Raw genomic sequence first — 12,455 nt, 5'->3', positions numbered from 1 at the left:
TGGAAAGAAGGTGTGTAAACTAAGGAAAACATTATATGGTTTGAAGCAGTCTCCCCAGGCATGGTTCGAGAGACTTTGTATGGCCATGAAGAAAGTGGGGTACACTCAGAGCAGTGCAGATCATACAATGTTTACAAGGAGACAGGATGACAAACTTACGACACTCATAGTTTATGTGGATGATATGGTGATTACCGGAAATGACGTAAAAGAGATGAAGAAGCTGAAGGAGTTCTTGGCTTTAAAATTTGAGATCAAAGACCTGGGAAATCTGAGATATTTTCTTGGGATTGAAGTTGCTAGGTCAAGAGAAGGAATCTACATATGTCAGCGGAAATATGTGCTAAATCTCTTAGAGGAAACAAGTATGATGGGGTGCAGGCCAGCAGACACTCCAATAGAATCAACCATGAACTACAATAATCAATGGGTGAAGAATACTGTGATAAAGAGAGGTACCAAAAATTGGTAAGAAAGCTAATATACTTATCCCTTACTCGGCCAGACATTGCCTATGCAGTGCATGTTGTCAGTCAATTCATGCACTCACCAAAGATCCCTCATATGAGAGCAGTGGAAATAGACTCAGGTACTAGAAAATTTGCCTAGGGAAAGGAATTCTATTAAGGAAAAACAACAGACTTGAAATTGAAGCCTACACTGACGCAGATTGGGCTGGATCTGTTGGAGACAGAAAATCAATCTCAGGTTACTGTACATTCTTGGGAGAAAATCGGGTCACATGGCGCAGTAAGAAGCAGAATGTTGTGGCTAGATCAAGTGTAGAAGCAGAATACCAAGCTATGGCACACGGGGTTGCTGAACTCTTATGGCTCAGAACTCTTCTTAATGAGCTTGGTATTAAGGCTGAGGGTCTTCTCAGGCTGTATTGTGATAATAAAACTGCTATCAACATTACCAACAATCCCGTAAAGCATAACAAGACAAAACATATTGAAATTGATTGAAACTTAGTCAGAGAGAGAATTGTCTCGGGAGAGCTCAGTGTGCCTTATACTCCATCAGATATGCAAATTGCAGATGTATTGACTAAGGGACTGGCAACATCAAAGTTCAGAGACATACTTGGCAAGCTAAACATGATTGATATCCATACTTAGCTTGAGGGGGAGTGTTAGAATGTTAGAATGAAGTCTCTTTGTATGAGTGTTCGGTTGATAAGAGTTCTTATTAGCCCATACTTAAGTTTAAGTTATCCTGTAACTGGGCTTGTGTTAATGGGCCTAAGCCTATTTAATGTCTTAAGTTAACTAGGTGTCCCATCACTAATCAGGGGCATTCCAATAATTACTTGTATCATTATACTACATTCAAATACAAATAATAGCATGATCGACTAGCTAGTACAGTTCGACATTCACAGCATATCAGTGGTGTTCTCCTCTCCTCTACTTCGAGTACAGCTCTCAAGCTCACACATACGAAGTCTAAAAATTGCTGTAGAAGGTACTTTTCTCCCCAAAGATAAGCATTTAATCGATCACTGGCATAGTGATACCATTTGAAATATCCTGCTTTAATAAACCAAGTTTGCATGGGAGAAGTGCCAAATTTGCATAGTTGGACTTCTCTCACTAATCCATTGATGGCCAACAAATAACATAACATGACACAACATAACCAAAACAAAACAAAAGATAAAGGAATCAGAAGTCAATCATTCTTTCTCCATAAATGAAGTAACAATTTTCTTATTCCCCAAAAAGATATTAAATGGCAAAAACAGAATAAGAACGAGACAACATAAATAAAAACGCAGAATTTAGTTACCCTAACAAAACCCGAAATGGGTGAATTACAGCAAGAAGCAAACCAAGACACACTTAAAAGACATCAGCAATCTTGTACAAAGAGAAGTCCAAAGAAGAGGAGGAGGAGGAGGAAAAAAAAAGAGAAGTTCGTTTAGTACCTGCATCGGTGCTTCTCAGTCGCTAGTTGCTGGAGGCAGAGTTTCTCTTGTCGATCAAAATGGAGAACAAAGGGAGTTTCGATTGACCACTTTTCCAATTTTTGTCAAATGTATTGAAAGCTGAGAAGTCCGAAGAGACCATAAGTTTCAGTTGGAGCTTTTCAAATCTAGACCACTTTGGGCTTTTAGAGTCTTTTTTGAGGTCCTATCTTTTGGTCTAACAGGCTTTTAGTAGCCAAACGGGAAAAATACCATATTTGGTCTATCGGACTTCTAAAAGCTTAGAAGATCATTCAAAAAGACTTGCCAAACAGGGTCGTTGTCTGCTTGTGGATCTACTCTTCACGTTTTGTGAAAATAAATCTTGTTTATACTTATTTTATGAAAATAAATCTTGTTTATCCTCAACTGTGTTGTGAAAATACTTGCAATGCCATTCATTTGGTTTTCCATCATAATTCCCTAACCACATTCATGATTTCATCTAATCATCTATATAGAAGTTCCTGGCTTAAATTAATGAACGGATTTACCCTAAACTACTTCAAATTAAGTTTAGTATGAATTGAGATATGGTCCTATATTTAAGTTTTTACTTAAAAAACACTGGCTTGAATCACAGAATATGGGTTTATTAAAAGTACCCTAGATCTTTTTCTGCTACAAACAAGGTGTGTTAAATGGGCTATGTAACTAAACCATGAGTAAACATATTAGCAATTTACACAGTTATTAGATGTACCGGCAAGCGGCAATTGACATGTTTACTCACGACTGGGTTATGTAGCCCATTGTACACATCTTATTTCTAGCAGATATGTAGCCCAAATTAGAACATAAAATTAACTACTATCTATGTTTCAAATGATATTTTTTTATATGCTGCTGAAATTCTGACTGAATCTTCAACTAGCCATAGTGTTTAACTCACATGGATGGAGTTTTTACAAATATTTAACTGTTTAATATATGTTGTAAGGCTTATTTAATTGTTATTTTGTAGTTGTTGTTAGTAGACTGACTTCTTAAGATACTATCAGTTAGTTACTTTTATTTTTTTCTTATTAGTTTGGTTCTAGGGTGTGCCGCTAGGGGCATACTTGTAAATTCTATTCTTTTTATTAAGTTAATATAAATAGAAAACTGGCGGCAGCCAGAAGTGATATTTCTTTTCTGCTCAATCGTATCTCCCTTTCCTTCTCTTTCTCTCTCTCTCTCTCTCATCTCCCACTCTCCATGAATGATTACATGGTATCAGAGCAACTTTGACCAAGTGGTCTAGTGTTCGATCCTCATTAACCCCATTATAATTAATTAAGTTTCAGCACAAGGTATGGGTGGGCCTATGTTTGAACCTGCTATAAAAGACCTTCGATCCCTCCTGTTTTGAACCTGTTTCTCCTTTTCTTCCTTCTTTAAATTCTTGGACGTGGAAGACAGAGAATCCCTAACAGATTACTGGTAGCACCTCCTATGTTTTTTTCCTTCATCATAATATCAAGGAAACCCTAGTCGGAGAAGGGCGATGCTGATAGAGATTCTCTCTTCCTTCTCTGTTCGATGTTGTGAAGTCGATTTTAGGTTGGCACCTTTCGTACAGGTGTGTTCTTGTTTTTGTCTTTTTTGGCCAATGGTGTGAAGGGCTTATTCCTTGATTCTATATATTTGTTTGGATTCTGGACTATTAGACTGTATGAGCTGCAGTCGGATTGATAAGAATGTCTATCTTGGCTGTGTTGGACTGATTACCGGGCTGGTTTAATGATTGAACCATCTCAGAATTGATTTCAGCAGTGTCTTGTTCTCTTCCTCACATTCTAGAAGTAAATTCCTTGAGGGTTGGTATTCTGCTTGTGATTGTTGTGTAGTTGTGTGGTGTTTGGATTGTTTTCAGTAGTGTCCTATAGCAAATTATGAATCAACTTCATCGGGGGTTACACCGACTCGTAGCACAGTTGGTATGGGAGGTGAAAACATGATGTTTCCCATGCCAATTACCCCTTTAAATGGTCTAAATTACTTGGAGTGGGCTAAAGGCATAAAACTCTATGTAATGGCAAGGGGTAAAGCTGGTTACATAAATGGAAGGGTGAAAGAACCCAAGGGTGAGACAACTGAACATGATGGGTGAAACCAAGAAAGTAGTATGGTGATGTCTTGGCTCCTCGCAGCCATGGAACCTGATGTGAAGAAGAACTTTATGTGGGTAGACACCGCTAGTGAGATCTGGGAACAAGCCAAAGCTACCTATTTTAAGTAAAGGCATTATGCCAAGGTTTACCAATTACAAGCTGAATCTTCAACCTGTAAACAGACAAACCGTCTTCATATTATCTAGCCCTTACCTCCATATGAAATGAATTGGATCATTATCAGGCTATAGAGTGGAAACATGATGATGATGCTAAGGCCTACAGGAAGCTGGTCTCTCAGCAATGTGTGCTTGCCTTCTTGTTGGAACTGAACCCTGCATATGAATCATTGAGGGTTCAGATCCTAGGAAGCAAAGAGTTGCCGTCGGTTCACGAGGTATACTCCCTTGTTCAATCGGAAGAAAGCAAGCGAAGTGTGATGGTTGCAGTTAAGGGGGAGCAACAAGTTGCTTTGGCTGCAATGAATAATAATTCCACGGGGAAGAAAAGTGACACTAAAAAAACTGATGATAAAGATAAGTTGTTTTGTACCCACTGTTGGTGTTCATGGCATACACGTGACACTTGTTGGGACATCCACGGAAAATCCAAGTGGGCAGTGAAGAATCAAGAATAGGGTAAAGGTCAAGATCAAAAGAAGATGAACACATCACAAAATGTAGCACATGTGGCAACCTAAGATACTCAGGTTGCCAGTAGTACTCGGGACCACCTTAATAATTCTAACCCCAAGGAAGATATAATGAATTCCTTCAGAGAACACCTAAAATCTTATGGTAGTGCTTTGAGACAAATTGATAGCTCAGTCACTAGTACTCCATCTACTTCAGGTAATAAAGCTTTTGCATTCCATGTCACTCCCACGAATTCCCCTTGGGTCATTGACTCAGGGGCCTCCAACCACATGACTAGTAAATCGAACTTGTTTCAGACTTATAGCCTTTTGTCAGGAAGGGATAGAGTGAGACTTGCAGATGGCTCTTTTTCCTCAATTGCAGGCCAATGATCAATATCTCTTCCCCATGGCCTTAACCCGAATTGTGTATTGCATGTCCCTCAACTTCCTATAAATTTGCTTTCAATTAATAGTATTACAAGCTCTTTAAACTGTAGTGTAACATTTTTTGCTGACTCATGTGTTTTTTAGGACCTAACTTCTAAGAGGACGATTGGTAGAGGGAGCCTAGTGGATGGTCTCTACATTCTCGACAACAAAATTGGTCTCTCGATGTCATCCTCAGAGTCACATAGTTAGTCAAATAAGAGTCAAATATTTTTGTGGCATAGTCGTTTAGGTCATGTTTCTTTTGAAATAATAAAGTCTGTGTTTCCGGTTTTATTTAAGTCGTGTTTAGTGTCAGAGTTTTAGTGTCAAACATGTCAGTTGAACAAACAATGTAGAACAACTTTTCATGTTGTGTATTCTGATGTATGAGTGCCTACTAATGTAATCTCTAAGGGCGGATATAAGTACTTTATCACATTGATCGATGATTACTCTCACTATACATGAGTAATTCCTATGCGTAGTAGAGATGAAGTTCCAAAGATTGTGAAAGACTTCCAGAGGATGGTATTTACGATGTTCCATGTTGAAATACGGATCTTCCAATCTAACAATGCAAAAGAATACTTCCATTGGAAACTCAATGAGTTCTTTGTCTCCCATGAATCTATTTATAGGAGCTCATGTGCCACAACACCACAACAAAATAGTGTTGTAGAGAGAAAAAACATACACCTCCTTGAGGTAGCTTGTGGGATGATGCTACAAATGAATGTTCCAAAAAGGTTTTGGGTGGATGTTATACTTACAGCTGCTTATGTCATCAATAGCATGCCCTTCAAAGTGCTGAACTACATGGCCCCTCATCAGTTATTGTACCCTCAGTCTCCTTTATTTTCCATTCCCATGAGAGTATTTGGTTATTGTGCCTTTGTCCATGATTTGTCTCCATCTCGAGGTAAGTTAGACCTTCAGTCCATTCCTTCTATCTTTCAGGGGTATCCCTCCTCTCAAAAAGGGTAGCGGTGCTTTGATCCCATTAGTTGTAAGTTTATTGTGTCTATAGATGTGTCATTCTTTGAGTCTGAGCCATTCTTCCCTACTTCTCCTCGGGGGGAGAGTAAGAGTGTGGAAGAAGAGAAGTAGGTTCAGGTATCTCTTCCCTCTATTCCGGACATTGCTCCATTTCGTGTCTTTCAATGTACACGCCATAGAGATCAACGATGTGATAGAGATGTGGAGCAGCCAAACACTGAGCAACCGGCACCGTTAGACTCCCAGGAGGTAAGTCCACTCCCTAACCCTACTCCTACTGTGGATGAACTTGACATTCCTATTGCTCAATGAAAGAGAGTCAGGTCATGCACTACCAAACACCCCATTACCCATTTTGTCTCCTATGATCACATTTCCCCCTCATACCGAGCCTTCCTATCTGCAGTTGATTGCATCTCTGTTCCCAGAAATGTTGCAGAAGCCTTAAAATGTCCTGAATGGACAAATGCCATGAAAGAGGAGATTAATGCTCTTCACAAAAATCAAACTTGGGAATTGGTGAATCTTTCAAAGGGGAAAGACCCCGTGGGGTGTAAATGGGTGTTCACAGTTAAACACAAGGCAGACGAAATAGTTGAAAGGTACAAAGCAAGATTAGTAGCCAAAGGGTACACACAAGTATATGGGGTTGACTATGATGAGACTTTTGCTCTAATAGCTAAGATGAACTCAATTAGGGTTCTCCTATCCTTAGCTTCTAATCTTGACTGGGAATTGCATCAACTGGACATAAATAATGATTTTCTGAATGGTGACTTAGAGGAGGAAGTATACATGGTTCAACCCCCTGGATTCTATGCCAAGGGAAGTGAAAATAAGGTGTGCAAGTTGCGAAAGTCTCTTTATAGCTTAAAACAATCTCCCAGAGCCTGGATCAGTAAGTTTCACATGTCAGTTCAGCAGATGGGCTTCAAACAATGTCAGTCTGATCATACACTTTTTGTGAAGAGATATCAGGAACAAATTGCTGTATTGATAGTGTATGTAGATGATATCATCGTTATAGAAAATTGGAATTCAAATATACAAAGATTGAAACAATTCATCTAAAATTGAAGTGAAAGATCTAGGTCCCCTAAAGTATTTCCTTGGGATTGAAGTTGCCCACTCAGAAAAGGGTATCTTTATCTCTCGAAGGAAATACACCATTGATCTATTAAAGGATACAAGCAAATTAGGTGCAAGGCCGGTAGATACTCCCATGGATGTTGACCACAAGTTAGGTGACTGTGATGGTAAACCTCTGAAAGATGTGAAACATTTCCAAAGGTTAGTGGGAACGCTGATTTATTTGTCCATGACCCATCCAGACATTGCCTATTCCGTTGGGGTCTTAAGCCAATTCATGCACTCTTCTAAGAAACCACACATAGAAGCAGTAGAAAGAGTTCTTAGATACTTGAAAAAATATCCCGGAACAAGTCTACTATTCAATAAACACAATCACCTAAAGGTGTGAGTCTTTACAGATGCTGATTGGGTAGGTGTTGTGGATGACAGAAAGTCCACAAGTGGGTATTGCACATTTGCGAGAGGAAATCTAGTGACCTGGAAAAGCAAAAAATAAAGTGTGGTAGCAAGGTCAAACGCTGAAGCTGAATATAGAGCTATGGCAGATAGGGTGATTGAAGTCCTTTGGCTAAAGAATTTTCTAGGGGAACTTGGAGTTGTTGTTCATAGTCCTATGTTTCTTTACTGTGACAATAAGGCTGCAATAAACATCGCCAGCAACACTGTCCTACATGGGAGGACCAAACACATTGAGGTGGACAAATACTTCATAAGGGAAAATTTGAAAAAAAAAGGAAAATTGCATCCCTTATATCAACTCTAAGAAACAACTTGCTGATGTCCTTGCAAAGGGGTTTCCATACTCGCGACACAATGAATTATGTGACAAACTGGGCATGATAGACATATTCAGCCCAACTTGAGGGGAAGTGTTGTAAAACTTATTTAATTGTTACTTTGTAGTTGCTGTTAATAGATTGACTTCTTAAGATACTGTCAGTTAGTTACTTTTCTTTTTTTCTTATTAGTTTGGTTCTAGGTGTACCGCCAGGGCATACTTGTAATTTTAATTCTTTTTATTAAATTAATATAAATAGAGAACTGCCGCCAGTAGTGATTTTTCTTTTCCTCTCAATTGTATCTCCCTTTTCTTCTCTTTCTCTCTCTCTCGTCTCTCACTCTCCATGAATGATTAGAATATAGATCAAGGACCACATGGTTAAGACTATATGAGATGCAAATAGATAATCTAAATTGGAGGAGAGTTTGACTCAGCATTACATTATAGACTAATACATTTTATTGATACAAGAGTTATTTTATCTACAAAACTCATATATAAAAAGGTAAAAGAAAGAAGAGATTAAAAAAAAAAAAAAAAAAAAAACATATAGAAGGCATTATCCTCAATTCTCTGCCACATTAGTGCTCACAAATGTATCTTTGGATTTTTCAGCAGTAGCAGAATTCTCTTCTTCACCTTCCTTGATCAGCTTCATGATGTCTGCTTTTTTCTCCATGAGGACTTCTATCTTGGAATTTATGTTGTCTAACTTCTTCTTCAATTTCTCAAGATTATTGCTCTTTCCCTTAGCATCAAGCTTCTTTCGTTTTTTCTCATCCTTCTTCTTCTCTTTCTCTTTTTTTTTCTCCTTGCCTTCCTCTTTTATTTCTTCATCATTCTTCTCTTCCTCTTCTTCAATTTTGACCTCCCTTGAAGTCATTTCAAAATTATCCTTTTCTTTCTCTTTTTCTTCTTTGTATTCTCCCCCCTCTTTTTCTTTCTTCTTCTTCTTCTTCTTCTTTTCATCTTTTTCTGTGTCCTTTTCCTTCTTCTGCTCTTTCTCTTCATTCTCTTTGTGCTTCTCTTCATGCTTATCATCTTTCTCCTTTTTCTTCTTCTCCTTTTCCTTCCGTTCTTCATCTTCATCTTTTTTGTTCTCATTTTCCTCATCTTTGGACTCTTTATCCTTCTTATCTGTGTCCTCCTTTTCCTTCACATTATCTTTTTCTTTCAATTGACCATCTTTGTCTTTCTTTTTTCCTTTTCCTTCCTTCTCCTTGTATTTTTTCTCAATTTTCTCTGTCTTCTCATCTACCTTTTTCTTGGTTTCACTATCTTTGTTTTTCTCCTTTTCCTTTTGATCTGCATCATCTCTGTGATCTTTCTCTTTGTGTTTCTCCCCTTTCTCTTTTTTCTTCTTCTTCTCCTTCTCCTTATCCCTTTCCTTATGCTCTTCCTCTTCATCTTTTTTCTTCTCATCTTCCTCATCTATTGACTCTTTATCCTTTTTCTTCTCTGTGTCCTTTTTTGATTCCTTTGCTTTGTCCTTCTCCTTTGATTCCTTTGTTTCATCCTTCTCTTTGTGTTTCTCCTCTTTCTCCTTTTTCTTTTTCTTCTCCTTCTCCTTGTCCTTCTCCTTATGCTCCTCATCTTCATCCTTTTTCTTCTCATTTTCCTCATCTTTTGACTCTTTATCCTTCTTCTTCTCTTTGTCCTTTGATTCCTTTGTTTTATCCTTCTCTTTGTATTTCTTCTCCTTGTCTTCCTTATGTTTGGGTTTCTCTTCCTTCTCGTTATCAACTTCTTTATCTTTACTTTTCATCTTGAGATGCTCTTTTTTTTCCACCTTATCTTCTTTATCAATAATGGGCTTAGATCCACTATCCATCTATTGTGTCGCTTGATGGAACTAGAAATGCAAACCTCTTCTTTATGCTTGTTATCAAATTACCTACAAATAATTGCAGAAAAATGATGATTGATAGGCACAACATGATTATTCCAAATTTGAAATAGTCATAATGAGAATTAACTAATGGAAGTTATCAGAAGCTCATGTCACCATTGAAGAACAAAACAAACGAAAAGATCATGAATATTTAATGCATTCATTCTATGCATATGTACTGCTCAATGCATTCTAACTTTCCTCAATAAGATTACTAGTAAATCAAATCCATTTCAAAACTACACTCAACAAGACATAAACATAAAATCCTATGTAATGGCTACAGATCTTCAAAATCAAATCTTATGTAGAAACAATTTCAAAATAGTCTGACAACTCTAAACAGCTCTTTGACCTGTTAGTTTTAGTTGAGCTAGCATTCCAGCTAACCAATCCAATGAGTGTCAGTGGTCATTAGTTTCACAAGTTTCATATTTTATCTTTGTTGCCATGAATTATAGGTCCTAATTTCTAAAAAGTGGAATGAAAACAGAATTTAATTAAGAGAAAAGCAATTCCTTCTATAGGGATGTAAATAAAAATGCAAAATTTACTAAGCTCGTTAGCACTTTCTGTCAAGTTCAGAAATAAAATATAGAATCAGAGTCTGTAAATTCAGAGAAGAAGAAATATAGATCTGGCCATCTGGGTTACACATTGAACACAAGTGTAGCTGAAAACACCACGACAAGACGTCATATCTCATGAGATTAATAAAACCAAAAGTGCAGTATTAATTAATTAATTAATTAATTTTGATTTTTGAATTTAAACTTCTGGCAACATAATGTTCTCTTTCTTTATAGTAATAAACTCCCATTAATGAACCTCCACGCATCAAAATTTTCCTTTACGGCTGTGTTTGGTTTGAAGGAAAAGGTAGGGAAACCTTTACAAACCTTGTATAGGTTTCCCTACCTTTTCCTTCAAACCCAATTGTTTAATTACAAGAAAATAAAACTCAAGAATTCGTCTGGTTATCTACATCATCTCTATGTCTCTTACATTCAAAACCACTTTCCTAAGCCCAATCTTAACCTATACCTAACAAATTGCAAATTAACCCAAACCAGCATCCAATCATAGTTCTATGAATCAAATCTAAAACGAAAATCAAAACCCACAATTCAACCGAAGCAAAGCTCACATACAGATCAATAGATGATAGAACAAGAAACCCAGAAAATGACGTACATAAGAAGCTAACCTTACGTGGGTCAGAACTCAGAAGAGAAATGGACTTGAGCTCTGGTCTTTTTCTCTCTGGAGATCTCTGAATCGAGGGTCTCCTTCTTCCTTGTTACTTGTTTCCTAGGACGAGAAAGGCAGATCGTCTCCTTCTAGAGAAGATGAGACAGACATCTGACACAATGACCATGAGATGCTTCCTACACTACGACGTGTCGCTCAAACGAGACACTTTAGTAGTGACCGAGACGCGGTTGTACATTCTTCGCTTCTAGTCGTTTCGGGAACGCGTAGCTGACGTTTTGGATTTGGCGGTGGGGACTGGGGACTGATCGACTAGATCGTTAACCGTGTCCGTGTGGTGTGGGACTGTGGGAGATTATGGGACGGTGTCACGGTGGAGTGGTAGCTTGGAACAGGTTAGTTGGCTGGCTGCACCTACAACGCGCAACAGACATGGAGGAGCTCATGAATTGTGGGCCCCACTGAAATGAGTTGCTGGTGGCGGTGGGGTCAACCTGGGCCTGGGGAAGACGATCATCTGGGTTGATCTATCAGAATGATGTTTCCGTTGGATTGGAATATTTTGTTGCTAATAACGAAGAGCTATTTTATTGGCGTACAGGACTATTTCACTCTATCAATCGAATTCGGATTTGGTCTTCGAACCGTCCTCACGCCTTCCTCACAGCCTTATCTTTCCCTTCCTTTCCTTACCTTTTCTTTCAAACCAAACATAACCTTAGTGTAGTGATTGCCTACAACAGTTAGGACTTAGGAAATAGAGTATAAAAGAAATATTGGTTCAGGCCCATCAGAACCAAAATCACTAAAGCCACATGCTTTTTTACAACTTACAATTGTTATTGAACCAATTGGGTCATGTTTGAGAAAGCTTAAAAATAAGTGCTTATTTGGGCCAGAACCACACCATTAAGCACTTATTTGTGTTTATGAAATAAGCTCGAAATGAGTGCTCGAAATGAGTGCTGGTGGCGGTGGGGTCATCTCTTTTTAAGTGCATATACAATAAGCACTTATTTAATTTTTTTCCAAAATTAACCCTAGTTGAATGTTATAAAAGCGCTTTCGTAAAAGTGCTTTTATAAAAATACATTCATAAAAATGATTTCATAAAAAAAGTACTTTTATAAAAGTGCTTTTGTGAAAGTACTTTTCAGAAAATTACTTTTATAAAAGTGCTTTCATAAAAGTACTTTTATAAAAGTGTACTTTTGGTAAGGGCTTATTTTTTATGCCCAAATTTTCATCTTTTTTTAAGTGCTTATACAATAAGAACTTATTCAATTTTTTTTCTTCCAAAATTAACCCTAGTTGAATCTTATAGAAGCACTTTCATAGAAGTGTTTTTATAAAAG

General features: G+C 37.7%; 1 protein-coding gene across 2 annotated transcripts; it reads right to left on the bottom strand.

The window, feature by feature from the left end:
• Window positions 1–8,386: 8,386 nt before the first annotated feature.
• LOC148871475 (uncharacterized) lies at window positions 8,387–11,432 on the bottom strand. Of its 2 annotated transcripts, none has more exons than XM_088970535.1 (2): window positions 11,101–11,432; window positions 8,387–9,891 (listed from the first exon to the last, which is right to left on the bottom strand). In XM_088970535.1, exon 2 carries the CDS (start codon window positions 9,826–9,828, stop codon window positions 8,563–8,565), a length of 1,266 nt encoding a protein of 421 aa, XP_088826661.1. In that variant the 5' UTR covers window positions 9,829–9,891; window positions 11,101–11,432; the 3' UTR covers window positions 8,387–8,562. The 2 variants fall into 2 exon arrangements, with proteins under 2 accessions (XP_088826661.1, XP_088826660.1); XM_088970534.1 differs by having other exon boundaries at window positions 11,096–11,428.
• Window positions 11,433–12,455: the final 1,023 nt, after the last annotated feature.

Source organism: Nelumbo lutea, chromosome 2 (assembly GCF_056320005.1).
Source record: "Nelumbo lutea isolate HS-2025 chromosome 2, American lotus-T2T, whole genome shotgun sequence".
In the NCBI taxonomy this organism is placed as follows: domain Eukaryota; kingdom Viridiplantae; phylum Streptophyta; class Magnoliopsida; order Proteales; family Nelumbonaceae; genus Nelumbo; species Nelumbo lutea.
The sequence above is the reverse complement of the archived record's forward strand: the minus strand, read 5'-3'. Positions and strand labels throughout refer to the sequence as shown.